We start from the raw sequence: 22,485 nt of genomic DNA, 5'->3' as shown, positions 1-22,485 counted from the left end.
ATAAACGTCTGTCCCCACTAGACTTGTATGTGTGTGTGTAAAAAAAAAATTGTCTTTTTTCTCACCGGAGGAAATATGCTGAACAACAGTATAATAATTGGATCTTTCTAGTAAATGGCCTATTTGAATGGGGTCCCCAGTGCACAAAGGGTGGGGGGAGGGGAATCCTAGTTCTAATTCTCTCTCTAACCTCTGTCATTCCCTGAATATTTACACAGATACAGTACAGTTTCTTTGTACAAAAATGTTAAAATCTGTTAATTCTTTCTGGGGACTATTGAACAATATCTGCAAGCATAAAAAGGTAGAGAAAAAAACAATAAGTTTTCACCTGTAATCTTTTAGTAAGCTATCACACTGAGGGACCTGGCAGCCAGGAAAAGTTTGTATTTTAGGTGTATTGTATAAACAGCACTCCTTGGAGGTAAGGTAAATTCCATTTGGGCTTGCATTTACAAAAGCCATGTATCTGTCATACAAAGGGACTGCAATTGTTTTAGCAACATTTTATTCAGCCATTTCAGGGTTTTTCACACATACTCTCCAAATCCGCATTTTGACATCCATAATCCTATGAAATTTTAAGTTTGGAATTCCTACGCATTTCAGCAAAATACAATTTCAGCTCCTCCTGCTTTTTTTTGCCTTTTCTAGACACGGTGTTTGATAGGCAAAGCAGGCCTCCTGTTAATGAAATGCAGATGGTGTTTTTCTATTTTCTTTTCTCTTTATCTCAGTAGCAAAATGCTCGAAGCATATTTTAAAGGGCTGCTATATTCCTGGATATACCTCAGAGCTTGCCCTTGGTAAAACCCGTAGCAGCCAAGGTCTATGTACAATATAAGGTGTCAGGTTTTTTGTATAGAAAATAATGTTAGTTCAATTGTCCAAAGGTTGACCTAAGGCCAGAGTCTCTTGGGAACTTTATTTTAAAAAGCTCTTTTTGATCCTTTCCTCAAAATAAAAGGTGCTATGTCTTCATTAAAATTCATGAACAGCCACAGCTTTAATAACTACTTATGTCTGTAGATCTAGCTGCCTATTTAAAGAAAACCAGCACTTACACGTTTCTAATTGTATGACTATACATGTTACATTTTTATATTAAGAGGTATTCACTGTTGGATTTCAATGAAGCTATCCTGTAATTACTCATGCTACATTTGGTGACGACTTCAGAATATTAATATGTAGGATTGCCAGTCAGGGGTGTTTTAGAAAAGCAGGGTGCATAATGTGAATTTAGTACCATAACATAAGCTTCATACACCCACAATTGACAGAGTATCTGTGCAGCAGCCACATTCGGATGGCAAGCTAAACCATAGTTTAGTGTGACAAGAATGAGTCACAGCAAGCTGAGCCTCTGGCATGTTTGAAATGGCATGTCAGAACCTTTCACTCTTCCATTAACCACAGTTTAGTGTGTTTCCCTAAACCAAATTGTTGTTCATTTTAACTGTGGTTGTTTAAACAAGTCAACTTCATAGCCCATGGTTTTAAGGTGCCTTGTTTCAAACAAACCATTATTAACAGCAAACACAGTTGTTTGTTGTTTCTCACAATATGAGAAGCTGGAGCTAAGGCCAAATGGATGTGAATTCCGCATAGCCAGGCTGGAAGAGGGGCAAGCCTGAGGCTCACTGTGGCTCGTTCTGGTTTAGCAATTTCCAAAGAAGGATTCGGTATCAATATCAGCAATTGCCAGGTGATTATGCCAAACTGTCCTTGCTGCCATTTTGAATCTGGCTCTGCCCTATTTTAAGAACACAGGAAGAGCCTGGTTGATCAGGCCAATGGCTCATCTAGTCCAGCTTCCTGTTCTCACACTGGCCAACTATGGGAAAGCCTTAAAGGAGGACATGAGAACAAGAAGTCTCTCAGGGTGGGTGTCATACGCCCTGTGGAGACATCTTGGCAGGGCTGGTCCAAGGGGGATGACGAATGGGAAGAGTGCCTGGCATCGGGGATGGGCCAAGTGGTCTGTTGGGAGAAAGCACCACCCCAGTGGCATTGGATGTTCCAGCTGTGGGAGAGCCATCTGATCCAGTCTCCACCCTGCCGTGAAGCTTTTCCCACCTCAAGGAAGGTTTCCGAGCCTAGGTCGGACCATGAGATGGATGCACTGCTCCATCTCTAAGGACATTCCATTGGCCATGTCAGCACCAGCAGAGCCAGTCTACTTGCAGGAGCGCCTGCTTGCCTGCCCAGTCTTTGGTAAGAGAACAAACACAAATTACCGCACCTGCCCTGCTCTTCAAAAGGTGGGTCAAGCATGTGTGTCAAGTGTTGAGACATCTTAGCCATTCGTCTTAGAGCACCTTTGAACTCCTGACCTGTGTACCTGTAACCTGACCTATTTTTAGACCCTGCAGAGAATTTTGGAATAAAGCCTTTGGCAATAAAGTTGAAAGTTCAAGTACTGTGTCTAGGAGTGGGAGCCAAAACAGTGGGTTTCAGTAATTTTCAGTTGTCTCTGGTGAGAACTCTGGTATCTGAACCAGGCCAGCCTGCAAATGTGAAGGTGTGGACTGTAATCCTAGGTGCATTCGAAAGCACATTTAAAAAAAATGGCTTCCCCTAAAGAAACCTGGGAACTGTCATTTAACCCCTGCAGCTACAATTTCCCAGCACCCTGAACAAATGAGAGTTCCCAGGATTCTTTGGGAGAAGCAATAGGCTTTAATATATGGTGTGGATGCGAGCCTATACTTGTTTGCCCTGGAGTATGCCCCATTGAGTTCAGTGGAACTTTCCCCCAGAAAGGAGCGTATAAGATTCAGTCTGAGTAGCGGGTGCTAAATGAACCAGGGAATTTTAGTGTCAGGACTGGCAGCTTGACAGCTGCAGCTAATATTTTATTGCAAGCCTCATAATTTTATGCCACAATTATTTTTTTAAGAAACTCAGCTCCCAGAGCTACTTATTTCAGGTTCATGGGCAATATCTCCTTTCTTGTTTGCAAATGTCATCTTCAAAAGCAATGCATAAATATATCTCTAAATATTCAAAATCTCAGTTCCAAATCTGTAGAGTAAACCTGTTCCTTACTGCTCTATAAATATTTCACAGTGGTTTAACATTCTTATTATTTTATGAATACTTAATGAAAGATAAGCATTTTTTTGAAAATAGAGGAGCTAATGACTTGTAAGGTTATGCCATCCGTCTGGCTGAAGGGCTGACAGGATGCAAACATGACTTGACAATGGAGATAGTGTTGTTTGCTGTTTCCAAGATTCCCTAGAAAAACTATCACGGCTTCATATTTCTGAATAAGGCACAGGAGAATTAAACCCACCGCAGTCCTTTTAAGGTGATTTGAGGGCCCTAGTTCAGTTCCCAAAATAGTCCCCCCTTCCTCCCAAAAGGAACAAATGGAATAAAGTCTCACAAAATAAGTCTTGTGGTTTATTATCACAAAAGCTTTCATGGGCTAGAAAAAGTACTTGTCTGTTCAGCTGCACAATCATCAGCAAACCACAAATGAAAAGCATTTCCCCAACCCTGATAAACAAAAGGAAAACACCATGAGCATGTGTAGTTTCACATTTTAAACTCACTTAACTTGTCCTTGTTTTTGCTCACTTCCTACCTTAGGCTATTCACCTACTCTCAGCCTAACCTACGTCATAATGCCTGTTGTGAAGATACAGAAGAGGGTGTAATACGGCTGCAAAAGGGAATTTAGTGCTTGCATCATTTATTTTGTTTACATATTTATAAACCATACTTTCCAATGAAAGATCACAAGGTGGCGTTTTGAGTTTGCTCCCAGGTTGGTGGGGGACTGTGGAAAGCAGAGTGATCTGCTTTCATGAGCCGCTTTGGGCAGGGGTTTGCGGCGCTGCCAAGTTCTCCATGGGGAACTTAGTAGCACAGCTGAACCCGACAGGATCACTCTCATTGCCACTGACAAGAAGCCTCCCTTGCCGGGGCACTTTAAGGCCCCTGATTGTGCAAAGGCAGCTGTTTTTCTATCAGCCCCACTCCTCATGTTGCAGCTGTGGGGCAGGTGGGCATGGTTTGGGGGAAATGGCTTTTTGTCCCAAACTGGAACCCATGCTGAGCTAAATTAGTCCTGCAGGTCAGAGGTTTCCCACCCCTGAGCTGAGTGAGCCTAGTGCATGCTCTGGATCCTGCAGCCACTGAAAAGTACCCTCTTCACACAATGGTCCATTATGGCATAATTTGGCCAACCACTGGTCTGTCTTCCCCTAATTTTGAAATCCAGATGTCCAGAAGGAGAAAAAATCTCTGTCTTCCCTTGCAACAAGAAAGGCTGTTGAAGAGCCACCGTTTAAACGTTTCTTCCATTTGATTTCTCCAGTACCCCTGGGCTATGGGAAAGCCACCACACGTGGACATTTATTTCCCAGTGTTACTTAGTTGCATGTAAATGCACTTGCAATATGTGTGTGCCCTTTTGAGGGTAGTGTAAGTGCCCCAACACACTTCTGAACCACCCATCGCTGGTGTACTAATGGAAATATCGGCAGATCCGCATCTGGCAAGCATGGGCGTAGCCAGGACTTTTGCTGGGGAAGGGGGCGCAATACCGACGAGATTGGTCAGTTAGTTAAGTATTTCTATTGTTTTATTTGATCTGGGCGGCATAGCTGCACCCCCTTGGCTACGCCCATGCTGACAAGCACATTTAGAAACCTGGTTCTACACATGCCACCGAATATGGCACATTTCTGCATTGCAGGGGGTTGGCCTGGATGACCCTCGGGGTCCCTTCGTTACAATTCTATGACTGCATTCCATCACTCCGGACTGCCGGTAGATAGGTGCAGAATCACAGCTCTGAATCTCCTCCACGCTCAATTCGCTGACAGTAAACACAGCGGCTGGAGGCGGCCTTCTCTCGGTCGCGAAACAAGGAAACTCCGCCACCGATTGGCTCCCTCCCCAGCCCGGAAGGAAAGGCAAGCGGCCGCCCCAGCCGTAGAGCGCAGGGGGAAGAGGCCTGGTGCACGGGGAGGACGAAGGGCGCGCCTCTCCGCGGCCAAAGGGTCCCAGAGGTCACCATTGCGTCTTTACGCGCAGCGCCCCTTCTTCTCTCCAGGGCTGGGCGGACGGCTAGTAAGGGTAAAGCGCTGGTATCTCAAGCCCCCCCCCCCCATCACGTCTTTACTTGCTGGAGGGATCGCCGAAGCAGGGGATCTTGCTCCTCTCCCTCCCCCCCCCCCCCGCGCCTCGTCTCCGACTTGAGCTTTTGGCAACCTCGCCTCCTCCTCCTGGAACCAGTTTGTTCTGTTGCGGCTGGTAGGTGACGGGAGTGGCGATGGCGGGGGAAAGGCAGTTATAAGGAGGCGTCTCGCTTGCTCTCTATTGGCTCAGGTTTCCCTGCTGCTGTGTCTTCTTCGGAAGGCGTTTCCCCTTCCTGCCCTCGCAGCGTCTCCTGTTGACGTTGGCCAAAGAGGCTCAGGTGGCGCAGGTAGGCGGCGGGTCAGTCCCCCCGCGGCTCTTCTGCGCCAAGGGAAACCTGGGTTCTCTCGCATGGCTTGAGGCGCAGGAGAGAGGGTGTGCGTGCCCTCGAGCCTAGGAGCTGAAGGAGACCCTGGGGCACCAGTTGCGATGGGTGCTTCTGGAGCCACAGGGGCCTGTAGCTGGAAAGATCTTGGAAGTTAAAAGCGTGCGAAATTTATTTAGCCAAGCAATACGTTGCATCGTCTCTCTGGTCCCTCAGGCCTCCACATTGTGACTGCTTCTGTGGGACAAAGCCACCCAAGTCACAAGGCGAACCTGCATTTCCTCTGATATGGTTATATAGCATATAGCAGATAATATGGTTTAGGATTCCCACCTAATCCAGCCATTCATTGCTGGTTTTAATTAGCAATGGAAATTTGACTTGAAATTTAAGTGAGAAATATCTATTCTATGAGGGAAAGAAGAATGCCTCTACTTCCGGGAAAAAACACCTGCCTGCTCCTCATTTTGCGTGCCCCTTTTTTGACATTTGGATAGTCAGCCTTAGTTAAAGCCTCACCTATTTCGTTGTGTCATTCTCTCCATGCAATTGTCTCTGGGTTTGAATATGACGGCCAGATATTCCCTCACAGGGAGTTGGCTCCTGATACAGTCAGTACATGAACTTTCATGAGGGTGTTTTCCATGGGACACAAGTGCATTGTTAATGGATCTGTCCTGGACTGGATAGTGCCAGACTTTTGACTTCTCAGGCTAGATTAACCTGGTGCCCTGTAGATTTGGACTGTAACTCCCATCAGTCCCAGCTACCACAGCTGTGTTGGCAGTGTTGCGGATGGGAATTGTAGCCCAGAACTTATGGAGGGCACCAGGTTGGGGGAGGCTGGGCTAGTTGGTAAACAAAGCAGGGGGTTAGCTGCTAGTATACTACTTCGTGCTTATATAGCACTTCAGAAAGCTCAGAGCATTTTACTTGGAATCTCTCAATAATCCTTACAACAACTCTGCCAGGTAGATCAATATTACTATCTCCATCTTGCAGATGGAGAATAGGGGGTGAAGATGAGAGATTGTGGCTTGCATAAAGACACCTAGTGATTTAGTGATGGAAGTGATATTTGGAAACTTTGAAAGGGAAGCCAAATCAGAGAGTTAAGGGAAGGGGTTGACTGTTGGCCCGAGGGAAGGAGTTTGCTGCTGACACTGAACAGAGAACAAGATAAAAAGGGTGGACAGAGGGCCATGGGCTACGGATGCCAAGGAAGTTGCGTGTGTGCCGAATTTCATGTGGTGGGTTGTATTCAACTATCTTTTATTCAGAGTAGGCATCTTTAAATTAATGGCTGCAATTAACTTAGGTCCAGTAATTTAAGTGAGTACAAGTTAATTACTCTGAGTAAACAGTAGTTGACAGCAACCCAGTGATTTGAAGTAATCAGCCAGAGAAATGGTCAGCTAAAGATCAGAAGTGGGACCTGCATTTACTGCAGTGGGATATTACAGCCAAATCAACTTTTTCAACTCTGCAGTCACTTCATTGTATCCCAAATTTTGGTTGGAAACCAAGGTGTCACATATGGAAAATAAGTGCCAGTGGCTGTGGTCAGGATTCTTACATTGGTTCCAACCCTTGATGTTCTTATAGGGACCACATATTCTCTCCCACTCTATGTGTAAATGGGGTTTGCATACAATTCACACAAGTTTAAAAAATGGGGTGGATGTATTATATAAGTCCTACTCATGCAGGTGTGTCCTGTTGGGAGAAAAGAGTGCAAGGCTCACTCCCACACATTGCTGTGTACTAACTGGTTACCTGAACTATGTGTGATGTAGCTCATGGATGTAAAGATTCTGTGTGACCCATTGGCTTAGTTTGGACTATTTTTCTGGGCTTCCGAAACTGTGGTTTGGCCCAAAGTGGGGAAAGTCTATCATAATAGTTTGTGAACTTGGGAACTAGCAATGGGATAGGGGGAACTGTACTCGTTTTGACCCTCTTTTCCTCTTCAGTGTGGATTTTTTTCATGTTTAATAGTGTGTCTGTTCAGCGCTTCATTTCTGGCTTTTACTAAGCCTGAGTTCCCTATTATATCTGGAGAATTTTGGCTTATTGTCAGATATTATCCTGGTTGCTAACTAACTGACAGATTTACACAGTTTTGGACCCACAACTCTGGCTTTTTGTAAATCAGAAATGAAGCAGAACAGTGGAAAGGGTGTAGGTATTTGGCCCTGGCTCCTGCTCCTAATTTAATAAACCATAGTTTTTGAAACCTGGAACAATTATCTGAACTAGGCCATTGTCCCCAGCAACAGCTCCCAGCACTTCGGGAGAACCATGCTGAGGTTTTCCCAGTACCCAGTACTGAGTTCTAGTGAATACACACCCTTAAAGAGCACAGTGTCTTATAGCGTTATCATTTGCTATTGCATCATTTAAAAATATATACTCTTGATTTACATTTCTAGGTGTAACACGTGAGAGAGAGAGATGGCTGCTCTTAGTGGCTCAAGAAACTGTCTTTTAACTAGATTTACATCTTTGGCCTGTTGGGGAAAGTGCATTAATCCTTATAAGTTTTCTAGTGAAGCATTGAACAGACACCAACATCAAGTGACTAAGTGCCAATCATGGAACAAAAGTAAAAACAGAAGGTGCTACTTAATGACTGAAAGTTCCAACACCTACAGTAACCTCATTAATAAAAGTCAAGTGCGGTTTTTGAACCCTAAGAACGCAGGAATTTTCAACGTTGCACACAGCTCTTCTAGGAGGCCTTGTATTCTCTCTGAACAAAGGGCAAAAGGACTTTCTTTTCAAAAATCTCGACACTTGACTGCTTCTCACAATGTCCAGATTCACAGGCCTTTTCACAGATCTTCAGCACTGAAGGCGGCTCCCGTTCCAATCTTGTGGATTCTATTGAAGCCAGTTCAGAAACTATTTGCTGTCATCCTTGGGAGGTAAACATTAATATTGCTCTGCTACACACTATAGCAGTATAGAGTATACTACATTGTTGCAATGTAAATTTAGATGCAAGCTTAATAGGATACTTTGCAAACTTCACATGAGACTGTCTGGCATGCTCATAATGTTGCAAAGGAGCCTTGCAAATACAGTGGTACCTCAGTTTAAGTACTTAATTCGTTCCAGAGGTCCGTACTTAACCTGAAACTGTTCTTAACCTGAAGCACCACTTTAGCTAATGGGGCCTCCTGCAGGAGCCCGATTTCTGTTTTTATCCTGAAGCAAAGTTCTTAACCTGAAGCACTACTTCTGCGTTAGCGGAGTCTTTAACCTGAAGCGTATGTAACCTGAAGCGTATGTAACCTGAGGTACCATTGTAGATGGTGAAAGCTCGCTTTTTGCGAGAATGACTGCTGATTTTGTGTCTCTGCTCACCTCATCCTCTCACCTGCTTTAAAGCCTGGTGAGGTAGCTTGGAAGAACATGTGTAACTTGGATAAAAAAGGGTAAAGTACATTCCTATGCTGTTTCCCAAACTATGTGAATATTCTACCTCTATCCTCCAGCAAATGATGCTAGAATAGCACTGTGGTACTTTCTGGTCCCTTGCCCTCCCTCCCAGTACTGAGGGATAATGCCTCCTGGCTCTAGGCACTAGGTTGATAGTACGGTACCACTTTTGATTCTTGTAAAGAGGATGGGGCAGGGGCTGTAGCAAGGAGAGAGTGAGTATTGTCCATTCTTGGCCTGGAACCATGATAGATCGCACCTCTGTTTCTGTGCTTTCCCATGAAAGCAGCCCCTGCCCCTGCTTTGGGGATATGTTTTGTTTTTATTGATTTTCATTTACCTTAGTCAAGTTTTAATTACTTGAAAGGCCAACTGCTTCCTTGATTTGAAATCTGTGAAGCTCTCAAACACCTCTGAAGTGGAGTATGCAACTCTTTTCATCACTTTGGTGGGAAGGTGGGAAAAAAAGCAGAAGAAATAAACATGCTTTAAATATGCTTGGTTTGAAATGGCATAAACTTGGTGGCTTAGGTGCGGAGTGTTCTTCCTGTGCTTTTAGTTCTATACTGTCTGAGCAGTGCCTTTTTCTCTTAAATGCCACCAGCAGTTAGGCACTTTATTATCCTTTAAAAACATTTCCTCTTTATAATAAAATAAAATTTAGAATGTTTTTAATTGTGTTGCCAAGACACACCTTGTTGTGTAATTTCCACCAAGGAAATAGTTGCGTCTCTCAAGTTTTTAACAGTGACTCAGCGCAGTGAGTTTCATTCCTAGCTTGCAGACCAATCGGTTAACGAAATTTGGATCTTGGTAATGCACTTCTAATATTAGGAGCACATCCTCATTTCTAGTCACCTTTTAAAAGGTAATTCGGCTACTAATCTCCAATCTAGATATCATGTGCACATCAGAGGGCTGCTGCAGCACTGTCCCCATGCATGTACTATCCTGCTGAGGAAGCCACACCTTTGCAAACTTCCTGGGAAAGGAGTGGAAGGTTCTCAGAATCTGGGGCACTGCATATATAGGCCTGCGTCGCCCTTGGATTTATGAGCGGTGGTAAGGGCATGTGTCTGATGCTTCACCTTGTAAGCTGTTTTTCTGGATTGGAGGTTGAGTAATTTGGGCTTAAGAATAGGTCAATCACAAAGCATGCATCTAGTTTTCTAGTACAGTGGTACCTCTGGTTACGAACTTAATTGGTTCTTAACCTGAGGTACCACTTTAGCTAATGGGGCCTCCCGCTGCTGCCGCGCTACCAATGCGCGATTTCTCTTCTCATCCTGGGGCAAAGTTCTTAACCTGAGGTACTACGTCCGGGTTAGCGGAGGCTGTAACCTGAAGAGTTTGTAACCCGAGATGATTGTAACCCGAGGTACCACTGTATGTGTGTGTGTATATATATATAGTTCATGATCCAGAAAGTTGAGGCTCGTAGTAGTGCAGTAGAATTTTTGACTTTGAAGAGCTGACTCCTTTACTTCCCCATGCCATGTAACAAATCGCTTTTGAAAATCATCCTTAGTTTTGGAAGTCCTCAGGTTTGCCTTGTGTCATAGAGGGAGGACTTCTGTTTGAGGAAAACAAGTATAAAATCTCCCTTGGAGCTGCTTTTACAGTGTTCTGGATTCTGGCCATAAACTTTACATATTCGCTATGCAGGCCAAAGCATCAAATGATGCTCCACTTGTGCTTTTGCAATATGGATCTTCTGTTGCTGCTCAAGGAACCATCTATTAAATTTAAATTGTATATACAAGTTGGACCCTGTGGAAAACCATCGTGGTATATGTGGCAAATCCCATCCCTTATTAAACCTTTTCTTTGTTATTAAATGAACACATTTTTCTTACTGTAAATAAGGTGTCTCACTGTTTTGAAACTTGGTTCTTTTTCTTATTATTCTCCAGAGCAGAATGTTGTTTTTTTAAAATAGAATATAATAGTTAATGTTTTCTCAGCCTTTAAATATGCATTAGATTTTTGTTTTGGCTTCCCTTTTGCATTCTCAAAGGCTTCATTGTAGCCAGATTTTAGATCTGTAGAAATTAACTTTAAAAAAAAAAAGTTTAGAAGGAGAATAGCATTAGATTATTTAAACTGCTGTTTGGTTCCTCAAATTTCAATTGAGCAATCTCCCACTTTTTTTTTTGTATACAGTGCAGCCTCAGGTTATGTTCTGTCCTGCTTACGAACACTTCAGGTAATGAGCTCCACTAACCCGGAAGTAGGTGCTCCTGGTAGCGAACTTTGCCCCGGGATGAGAATGGAAGTCGCGTGGTGGCAGCATGGCACAAGAGGGAGGCCCCATTAGCGAAAGCGCACCTCAGGTTAAGAACAGTTTCTGGTTAAGAACGGACCTCCGGGACAAATTAAGTTAGTAACTGGAGGTACGACTGTAATATCCTGCTACTTGCCTGGCATTATATTAGCTGACTTTTGCTTCCTCTTCATTTGAAATGGAAGTTCTTTCTGTACAAACATGTGCATGCTACGTAGGTACTGCACCATCTCTCCCTATTTATTTATTTGTTCTTGAAATCCATCTTTTTTTTAAACTCACCTTCTCAGCCTATGACTCGCCTTAACCTGGACAGCTTAAAAGCTGCCTGATCCACCTATGTACAGAAGCAAGACTTTGTGTAGATCCCTAGCTTTGTGGGCAGCTGTATGCAGAAATGGGTCCTGGGTTCCTGTCCAGCTGTAGATATGTGCACATAACCTTTTAAATCCCAAATATGATGCTGCCCATTTGTTTGATGAGAGTGATGGTGGTTCCACACTCTCTGTTTGCCATATCTTCCTCCTGTTTACATCTCATTCAGCTTTCCTCCTTCTCTGCACCAGCTCTCTCCCTCACCCCTTCTTGTTGTGCTTATGCCCTCAGCTGCCTTTCCTCATCTCTCAGACTCCTCATAACGCACAGCTAACCAATCTCCTTAGTTTGGGAGGCCCCACACTCTCTAGGTGTCAGAGACCAAGCTGAGGAGTACTGCTCTGATGAGGAGTGGTGGGACCCTCCCCCTGCTCCTGATCAGGATCCTGAAGCTGCTCTAGAGCAGTAAAGATTTGAAACAGTGGTTTGCAGAGGGGCATAGTTCTGATGACTAAAGTTGGGAAGAAATGGGGGGTGAACAGCAAAGCGAAGAAGAACAGGAAGAGAGAGAGTTAACAGACTCTCTCTCTCGCTGGAAAATATTCAGCATATCAGTCACGTAGAGCAGATAAGATAGCTACACAAAAAGCATGGCGAAATGGTGGTTGCGAGAGGGGGGAAGTGGGGGGAAGCCTTAATTGGTAACACCTTCAATTCTGATAATGAATGCTTTGTTCTTTTGCTGTGATCATTAAAGACTCTTTAAATGGTAAGGGACTCTTCACTTTGTCCTGCTTATCTACGGCCAAAGGGGGGGGGGGAGGAAGCCAAGTCCCCGGAGCCTGACACCGGGTTAACCAGAAAACCCCCCTAATTCTCCATTTCTCTCATGTGTACAAGAATGTGCAGCATATCCGTTTTACTCTTGTAGAGTGAGGTATCAAAGTGAACACTGCTGCAGCCTCATAGCTTGTTGTATCAGTGTCACATTAAACCATAACTAAAGACAACTAACAATGTTAACTATGGTTTAATGTGAGAACTCCACATGTTAGTATATACCACTGAAAGGTTTTGCTCTGCTCTTTTTCTGTTTCTGCTGCTGCTAAACTTACAGGAAAGAGTCTGGCTTGTTGTTACGTCCAAACCCTATGGTTGCTTTCTTTCCAAATAAACCATGTGGCAATCAAGGTTTGCTCTTGGCATACCACTTGTGGTTGACACACCAAGAGCCTCAGGTTGGGCACTCAAAACAAGCCAGACCATGGTTTGTTTCCTGCTGGCACAGCAGGCGAAAGAACTTTGGGGCATCATTCACTAGCACGCCATTTGTTTGCATTAAGCAGAGAAGCTTGTCTGTTAAGTTTTGACATTTATAACACATGCTGGTAGCACTGATGAGGGTGCAGCAGTCGGGGACACTTGTGATTCGCTCTGGCTTCCTCGAACTTTGCTATATTTGTGCCTTACAGGAGCATAAGAAAATGGTGGAGGGCACTTCCTCCAAACAAGAAGGAGCTGTTTAAAGAAGCTGCAAGAAGAAATAAATGGAAGATAGCCCTGGGCCTGTGCACTTTAGGACTTGTATTTATCCTGTTTTATTTTACTCACTTGGAAGAGACACCAATCACTGGGCGTTCTCGGCTTCTGGTGTTTCGGAAAGACCATTTTGCTGAATTGTCCCAGATGGAGTATGCCATGGTGGGTAGCTGTTCAAAAAAAGCAAACAATAATAATAATAATCCCCCTGCCCCACTTAGCAGTAACTGAGATGACTCACAGTAACAGTTCAGGGTCTCCAGCTTGAGACCCTTATTAATGCACAATGCTGGTGATTGAAGATGGGAACTTGTATGAAGCATATATCCTGTTTTCTGGCCTTCCCACATAGCTGAGGGAATTTTTCTTCCATTTATGGAGTGTTGGCAGTGCAAGGATTGAGAATATCTGTTTTACTGCTTGTTACATGAGGAAGATGAATATTGCTTGTTAGTAAATAATATATGTATATATAATTGCTGATGTATTCCATGTCATTAGGTCACCTTTCCTGAGTTAAATATTTTGCTCAAGCACATCTTTCAATTTTATTCCCTAAATGGATATCGTACAGCAGGGCATGTCATTTTAGGGGGTGAAATTAAATTTTTGCAAATTTCTTCCATGAGGGGGTCTTAAAAATACATTTTTGGGTGCGAGGGATTCAAATCTGCTGTTATATTTGTGATTGGACACTTTTTAGCTTGCTAAGACTACGTTTGCTTAAGAAGCAAATAAACTGCTTTTGGAAAGCCAAAGAATTTTAATTTTGCCTTCTGAAAGTGTCAGGTAAAATCATAGTCAAAACAAAAAAAAATTCCTTCCAGTAGCACCTTAAAGACCAACTAAGTTAGTTCTTGGTATGAGCTTTCGTGTGCATGCACACTTCTTCAGATACACTTCTTCAGGTATCTGAAGAAGTGTGCATGCACACGAAAGCTCATACCAAGAACTAACTTAGTTGGTCTTTAAGGTGCTACTGGAAGGAATTTTTTTTGTTTAGACTATGACAGACCAACACGGCTACCTATCTGTAACAGGTAAAATCATAAATATACATAATATAAGTAAACAAGAATAATATTAAAATATAAGTGCTTGGCAATCATTTTAAAATTATTTCTATGCAATATTACACACATTTTATTTACCAAACAAAATTAGATTAATGTAACCAAAATATCTTTTGAATTCCCAAGACATTCTACAACTTTTTAGCACCCTTCATTTGGGGAATTTGGGAGTTGAAAAATTCATCATGCTCTAATAGTATGGTGGATGTCTCCTCCCTGCTCTGAATTAGATTGCGTCATATGTTTTTTTTATTTATACTGACCTCTCTTCCATGGATATTCATGCATATTGTATCTCTTAATTGCAATTTTACTTGCCTTGAATCGGTCAGTATGCTGCATCTTCTTTTTCTTCCAGTGGGTTGAAGAGTTTAAAAGCAGAATGTTGCCTGAAACAGACCCCCGTTACCAGGAGGTCAAAAAAGTCTTTTTGCATTTGGTTGACAGCAACAAGGATTTTCCAGGATTCTCTGAGTTCAAGTGGACTATCCATGTGGTGGAGGGGCCAGACATTAATGCTGTTGTGCTTCCAGTAAGTAAAAATCAAACACCAAAGGTGAGATGTAATAATTTGGAAAAAAGCTACTAACAGCGCATTCCTGTTGTCCTTGGGAGGACGTCCTAGAGGCTGAAGGATTTTGTGCATCTCCCTCTTGGCAGTGAGGGTGGGGGTGGGGGGGTCTTAGCTCAGAGGCAGAGCATCTCCCTTGCTCTTCCAGATTCAGTCCCTGGCTTCTGCAGGCGGGGCTGGGAATTTCACCAAATCTGAATCCCTGGGGAGCCTCTGCCAGCCTCTGCCAGCAGACTTGGTACCGCTGTCCTTTCTCTGCCCTTATTGCTTTCACAGTAGAGAGGGCAAAAAGGTGTTGGGGAGAAGAGGAGCTTCTGGGATCCAGCCTCCCCCAATCCACATACATGGGTTGAGAGAAAACATGTCCTGAAGTTTGCGTGCTGATTTTCCCTCCTTTTCTGACCAACGTGCAGGAAAGTCTCCCTTCCTCACCTCGCCCCCCAAAAGAAGTGCGCTGACCAAAAGGAGAAATAAAGAAGAAACACAACTTCTCTTTTTTCCCCTCCATTCTGTCTCTCACCCCCTCTCCCAATTTTTCTGCTCTGCTGGTGCTGGCCTGGCTGAGCTCTGGGTTCACCCCCACCCCCACCCCCACATTGGATTGCTCTGTGAAACAATTTGTTTGCAGTATTATTTTTCCTCTCTTTGCCTGCAGAATGGACAACTGTTTGTTTTCACTGGTATGCTATCTGCTGTGTCAGATATCAATGAGCTGTCTTTCATTCTGGGACATGAACTTGCTCATGCTGTTCTGGGACACGGGGTATGTATCCTGTTTTAAATAGTGACGTTGGCAAAGCCCTCTGAAACGAAACACATGCTTGTAGCCATAAGTGACCAATGTGGAGACCACCATATTTGACTGGGATTATCCAGCGATGCTCACAGCCTGCCTCTTAGGGCTAGTAAGCTTTGCTCCAAACTCTGCATCTGTGATGTTAATTGAACTGACATAGTCAGAAGTTAGGGGTGTGTTGTACAACTGAATAGCTCTTTATAGGCCTTCCTTACCCAGGGTTGGTGCTTTCCAGCATCCAGTGCTTCTTCTGCCAGTATTGTGGCTTCATACAGTGTTTCTCCAATTGGATCTCCAGTTGGACTACAACTCCCATAATCCTTAGCTAGCAGGATGTGATGGGAGTTGTAGTCCAGCAACAGCTGACAAACCAAGTTGGAGAAGTAACAGCAACTTCTGCGTCTTCACGTTTTGTAAAAGGGGTCGGTAGACAGCGCATCGTTTTGAAACAGAAAACCTTAAATATCCATGCGCAAGATTAGGACATAAATAGGTGGTTTTTAAATACTGTTTTCCTTGTTTTAAGGCAGAGAAGGCGAGCCTGATGCATTTTGTGGATTTCGTGCTCCTCATTCTTCTCATAATGATTTGGGCTGTTTGCCCTGTAGACAGCTTAGCAATCGTAGGCCACTGGCTCCAAGCTTGGTTTCAAGAGGTAAGATGATCACCGTTCTACAGAGCATTCGTCTAGCTCCTGCATCGGGGGTGTTCTTTGTGGGGGGAGGTTTCTGTATTACAGGACACAATGCTTCATTTAATAGACTATGGACCTGATCTAGCAGTAAACTTACGGTCTTAAGTCAGCTTGTGTGTTGGCTCTAAGAAGGGGAAAGAAACTGCAGTTCAGCCTGGGTGAGTAGCTGATTATAAGTCCTAGCTTGCCTTTTCCCCATGGGAAGCAGGTCTTGATCTCACTGTTTTAAAAATAAGATGGAGTCGCAACAAAGGTAGGTCATTTTGTGGGTGTATTATGCACACTGTCATAGGTGTGGTTTGTTTGTTTGTTTTTTAAAAACACCACTGGATTGATTCACGAAAGACATATATATTGCCTTCTAGTTTGTAAACTTCAGACTGTTGTGAGCCAGGAATGAACGCTAGGAAATGGAAGTACTTTGTTATTTCCCTGGCCGCTGCTCTGAGCCAGTAAACATTTTTCTTATAAATTCGTTCTGCTGGCCCTGGACATACTACTGAGTGGGGCATACTTACCTAGAATCAATAATTTAAATTCTACTGTAGCATTCATCACCCACAATGTTCAATCTCTGGAGGATGGCATGCATCTTGCAATAGAACTTCCTTCTCCTTTTATACCTTTGCATTTTTAAAGGTTAGCTTGATCACCCGGAAAACGATTTAAAATGCAATATTGTTCTTTGTACATCTGTTGAGCCAATATTGTGCTATTTTAATATGCTTGGGTGAAATCCACAGATCTCCCCAAGTGATCCGAGAACCTCGGATGCCCTGAGATCCTTCCACTTGGCTTTCTTTCTTTCTTTCTTTCTTTCTTTCTTTCTTTCTTTCTTTCTTTTTCTTTTGCTCCGTGCTACAAGGCTCATTAACCAGGAACTGAGAAGAGAATAAATGGTCCTGCTCTCCCTGCAAAGTTTCTTATTACACTTGAACTTCCTGCCAGTCAGGAATAAAATCAGAGATGTAGGAAAAGGCAGTTCAGTAACCTAACCTAAAATGGCTGAGGGAACTGTCAGGATGATCAATGATACTTCAGCACCAGGCTTGCTTTATAGTACACAAGTTGCCAAACCCAGTTCTTCGCTCTCTGTCACATTTGGCAGTTTCTTTCCCTTCACGTTCCAGAAGTGTAAAATGCCTGTGGTAGCTCTTTTCTTTTTAAAAAGGGAGGTGCCTGGAAAAGTTCTGAGGTTGCAGAAACGTGGTGATTTTATTCTTGCTGTTTCTTGGTTTCCACAGCTGTCTGGGCTGAGTACGGTGCTGCTCCCTCTAGCAATATTCCATATTATCCTCTCAAGTCAATGTTGTAACTTTGTATTATCACTCTGACAACCGGAAGTCAATAAGTCACATAATTAAATGTGATTTCTGGTGACCCACAAGGCACTGAGCAAGACCATTTTGCGGTACCTCTTTGAAAAGATTGGCTTCTCAAATTATATTTTTTTATTTCATTTGGTAGTGTTCATAAACCACCTTTCGTTGTGAAAAATAAGGCGGTTTACAAAATAAAAGCTCTACAGTTAAGTAACAATATAACATAGTTTGTGCCCTGTAATAACCATGTGGCCAGGTAGGTTTTTTTTACCAACTAGTGAAAATGTATTATTGCAAGATTAATACGTGATTTTTTTGAAAAACTGCGTCCTCAGAGCACCAAATTAAAAAGGTCCCAATTCTACCATTGTCAGTGTCACTGAGAGACTCTGGAAGGGGAGTAAGTTTATGAAACCTGTGGTCCGTGCAAAATATGAGGTATTTCAAATGCAGCTGGAAATATGGTATCAATTCAAATGGACTCTGGTCCATTACAGAACTAGCGCAAGGGCCCCTGTGGCCCTGCAGGTGGTTTCTGACCACTGGGTATCAGACTGGGGCTGATGGGAGTTGGAGTCTATCCCCATCTGAAGGCCCCATGTGCTCCCCATGCCTATAGGGTTAAAACGAAACAAAATTTGGCAGTATTGTCAAATATCAGGCGGGAAAATCAGGTTTTTTGTTTGTTTGTTTTTAAAGGGAACAAACATGGAAACTGAATAAACTCTATTACAGCTGAGGAGAGTCTTGAGGCTGTAATAAGGCATGTCCATCTTTCATATCCACAATTTACTTTCAGCTGGGCTACTACACAGAAAACCTGCTATACAAGTCTTTTGCTGTCATAATTGCAGTGTGAGGCCTTACAATGTGTGGGTAATTTCCCATGACATTTTGGGAACTGGGCGGCAGGCAGATTGGAGCTGGGCAAGGCTTTCTTTGGGGCGAGACAGTGCCTCTTCTACAGTCATCCTAAGTTGTTACCATCCGCCCTCATCACTGCTTTCTCTGACTTCGATCTCTGTGCTCTGCTGTCACCGCCAGTCGTTGGTTTACACTGTATTATAATTCATGGATATTTGCATTACATTTTGCATTGAAAAGCTTTAATATGAGGGAGAAAGCACTCTGCATATGCTCCAAGGTGCTTTTTTCCTTAAGACCTCCGCCATGGATTTAAAGGTGAACACATATTGCGGTGCCTCAGTGTTTTTTGTAACCATCTGTAAAATGGGACCAATGACAGCTAAATGGTCTAAATGCAATAAAGCACATAGATGTCTCTTTATCTGTATCTGATGTGTCTGTAGAATACCTCACTGCTTTTATTATCAAAACCCATCTGGCTGCATGCATTTTAGTTTTCTTTTTCACCTGTGGCTAGCTCTGGCCTCTTGTCATTATTTGCCAGGCCATGCAAATACTCCCCACTTAGCGGCACCCACTACAGTGGTGCCCCGCAAGACGAATGCCTCGCTAAATGAAAAACCCGCAAGACGAAAGGTTTTTCCGATTTTTAGCGGCTTCGCAAAACGAATTTCCCTATGGGCTTGCTTCACAAGACGAAAGTCCATAGGGAAATCTCCGGGGACAGCGGGGAAGCGCAGCGCGCCTTCTCCTCTGTTCCTGGACCTGTCCTGAAGGCTTGCGGTGGGAGGTCCAGGAACAGAGGAGAAGGCGCGCAGCGCTTCTCCTCTGTTCCCGGGGTTTACGGTGGGAGGAGGGTTTTTCCTCCCCACCGCCAACATTCAGAACAGCATTCTGAATGTTGGCGGTGGGGAGGAAAGCCCTCCTCCCACCGCAAGCCTTCAGGACAGGTCTGGGAACAGAGGGGAAGGCGCGCAGCACTTCTCCTCTGTTCCCGGACCTGTCTTGAAGACTTGCGGTGGGAGGAAGGTTTTCCTCCCCGCCGCCAACGTTCAGAAGGCTGTTCTGAAGGCTGGCGGTGGGAAGAAAAGCCCTTCTCCCCTGCCAGCCTTCAGAAGAGTTCCCCGCAGGGCTCTCCAAGCTGCGGATAGCAGCCTGCTGCCCCTATCCGCAGCTTGGAGAGCCCTGCGGGGAAGTCCTGCAGGGCTCCCCAAGCTGCGAATGTCAGCCCCGCGCGAGGGGCGCTCTTCTTCAGAGCGCCCCGCGCGCCGGGCAGCAGGCTGCTATCCGCAGCCTAGGCAGCCCTGCGGGAACTCTTCTGAAGGCTGGCGGCGGGAGAAGGGCTTTTCTTCCCACCGCCAGCCTTCAGAAGGCTGTTCTGAAGGCTGGCGGTGGGAAGAAAAGCCCTTCTCCCCTGCCAGCCTTCAGAAGAGTTCCCCGCAGGGCTCTCCAAGCTGCGGATAGCAGCCTGCTGCCCCTATCCGCAGCTTGGAGAGCCCTGCGGGGAAGTCCTGCAGGGCTCCCCAAGCTGCGAATGTCAGCCCCGCGCGAGGGGCGCTCTTCTTCAGAGCGCCCCGCGCGCCGGGCAGCAGGCTGCTATCCGCAGCCTAGGCAGCCCTGCGGGAACTCTTCTGAAGGCTGGCGGCGGGAGAAGGGCTTTTCTTCCCACCGCCAGCCTTCAGAAGGCTGTTCTGAAGGCTGGCGGTGGGGAGAAAAGTCCTTCTCCCCCCCCGTCAGCCTTCAGAGGAGGTCCGGGGACTGTCCTCGGACCTGGTCTGAAGGCGGTCTCCCTAGGAACACATTAATTGATTTTCAATGCATTCCTATGGGAAACCGTGCTTCGCAAGACGAAAAATTCGCAAGAAGAAAAAAATTGCGGAACGAATTAATTTCGTCTTGCGAGGCACCACTGTACTTCACTCTATAAAATGCTGGAGCACATCCTATCATTCTGTCTACTGTAGACCAGAGAGAGAGAGAAAAGTGAAGAAGCACCACTGGCATGCATGGCTTTTATTGGAACCAAACTCTAGAATGCAGCAGGTCCTCAGCCAGGCTGCTAATGCAACTGCTGATTTAACTGCTTCCTAAATTCCCCAGGAAAAATGTACATCTACAGCGTCTTCTCTAACCCCTTTACAGAAAGAGCAGGAGGGAGAACGTTTCTGCTGAAACTTGTCTGTTTGTTGCATGTAAGTTAGGAAAATGCTTACTTTGGTTTCAGAAACTGGCAAGAACAAAGTTCTGATGTCTCTTTCCTTTCCCTTCTAGTTGCTGTTCAATAGGCCATATAGCAGGACATTGGAAGCGGAGGCTGACAAAATTGGGCTTTGGTTTGCTGCTAAGGTAATAATAGTTTTTGGCAGCAGAATAGAAAAAGTTCCTTTGCTTCATTTTAAGTAGGCAGTGTTTTTCACAAATGGTTTTCTGTGTATAGTTGTAACACCTTAAATAAATGGGTCTTTCCCTTGCCGTCTGCTGTATTAGGCTTTTAGTCTTGTTTTAAATGTATTTGCTGTTTTGTGTTTTTAAATGTTTTTGATTGTCTTGTGTGTAACCATGAGATGGTTGCTTGGAATGTGATTAATAAAAATGCTATTATGAATAATAATTTGGGATTTCAGTATGAGGCTCATCAAAATACAAAAAATCCTTACCATTTCATATGTACAGGAATAGGATAACTGTACCACCACTGCCACCTAGTGTTAGTATTATTATTAGAATTTATTATTAGAACACACACAAACTAGTTAGCTTGACTGCTGGGAGAGGAACAAAGTTAGTGGACCACTTATTTTCACAGGCATTTTTGCAAACAGTGCTGTTCACAAAAACTTTTATTCCTCTGGGTGAAAATCCATCAAGCTTCTTTCTAGGGTTTACGATATTGCCAATGCTTATTGGTTTGTTGCAATTATTTATATTTGGCCTTTGAGGATACAGAAAAGTAGGAAGCATTTACGCCCAAAGGAGAGAATGATGCTTCAGCATATAGTTAAAGGGTGTCTGGATGAGGGAAAACGGCCTTTATCATATTTATTTATTTGCTTGTTTGCTTTTTCACCTCACTTTCCTCCATTCTGCAACAAAGGGCAGCTTCATATAACAAATTGTTTAAACTACCCTCTTCAATGAAATATAAAACATAAATAACAAATTACCCCCTTATAATAGATACCATAGTGCAGCTGCATTAATAACCAAGGGCCATAGGTGCTGGCTCCTAGGGACTGAGACACTTCCACCCCCCCCCATGTGTTTTGTGTTCAGAGGGCTGTATGCACGATGTCAGGATGTCGCACAACATCTCCTCAATCTCCTGGAGAAGCTGGTGCCTCAGATAAGGGCTCACATCTCCCCAGAACACAGTAATATTTATTATTCAAATGCCTGGAGCATCTTTAACCTGGTGTGTGTGTATCTCTCAGTTCTGCGTCCGCAGCTATGGAGACCTCTAATTTGCCCTGGAGAGTTGTGGGTTTCAGACCATCTCAGCCTAGGAAGCTATCTGAGTACTAAGCCAAAACAAGGGAAAGAGTTAATCAGATCTTTATTGGAAAAGTGTAGTCGCTGAGAAAAATATTTGAAAAGAAATGTAAGATGAGAAATTTCAGTCTATGAGAAAGAGACGCTTTGTAGTTGTAATACAGAACTACTTGTTCGAAAAGGGAGAAAGAATGAAAGCACTGGAGACCTGTGTTGCAGTTATCAACTTGAACTTGTAACAACACCAATTGAAACAGAGGACAGCCTGGTTCACATGTCACAGTGAGCCATACAGGGACCATGTAAATGTTTTGGTTGCTGGAGAGACTCAGATCTGTGGAATCAGTGCTGCTACAAATGCTTTGATTGTTAACCAAAACTCTTTAAAAACAACTCTCTTTCTGTGTGTGTGTGTGTGCGCGCGCGCGCATTAATTCAGAGAAGTATTGGGTTTTAAGCCAAATACAGATTTATTTAAAAATAAGCTCTTCCCTTCTTTCCTTCCGTGGCATGTTTATTTGTCTCAAGCACTTTATAAGTCTGTTTCCATTTCATCCATTTTGCTACAGCAGCTCCTTCTTTGCCTGTAAAGGTCAAGAACTTAACCCAGAT

General features: G+C 44.0%; 1 protein-coding gene across 3 annotated transcripts in view; it reads left to right on the top strand.

Moving 5' to 3' along the window:
- Positions 1-4,127: 4,127 nt before the first annotated feature.
- Positions 4,128-22,485, top strand: part of OMA1 (OMA1 zinc metallopeptidase) — a 32,049-nt gene continuing 13,691 nt past the window's right edge. Inside the window, exons 1-7 of one of the 3 annotated variants that reach the window (XM_083742791.1) lie at positions 4,128-4,785; positions 7,912-8,406; positions 12,995-13,223; positions 14,493-14,666; positions 15,361-15,468; positions 16,028-16,156; positions 20,656-20,730. In XM_083742791.1, the coding sequence (XP_083598917.1) occupies positions 7,934-8,406; positions 12,995-13,223; positions 14,493-14,666; positions 15,361-15,468; positions 16,028-16,156; positions 20,656-20,730 (1,188 nt within the window). In that variant the 5' untranslated portion in view covers positions 4,128-4,785; positions 7,912-7,933. Of the gene's footprint in view, positions 4,786-4,817; positions 5,272-7,911; positions 8,407-12,994; positions 13,224-14,492; positions 14,667-15,360; positions 15,469-16,027; positions 16,157-20,655; positions 20,731-22,485 lie in introns of those variants that run through there. The other 2 variants (XR_014565266.1, XM_083742790.1) reach the window with 2 other exon arrangements.

This window comes from Podarcis gaigeae, assembly GCF_964106915.1.
Source record: "Podarcis gaigeae genome assembly, chromosome: 6".
Lineage (NCBI taxonomy): Eukaryota > Metazoa > Chordata > Lepidosauria > Squamata > Lacertidae > Podarcis > Podarcis gaigeae.
The sequence above is the reverse complement of the archived record's forward strand: the minus strand, read 5'-3'. Positions and strand labels throughout refer to the sequence as shown.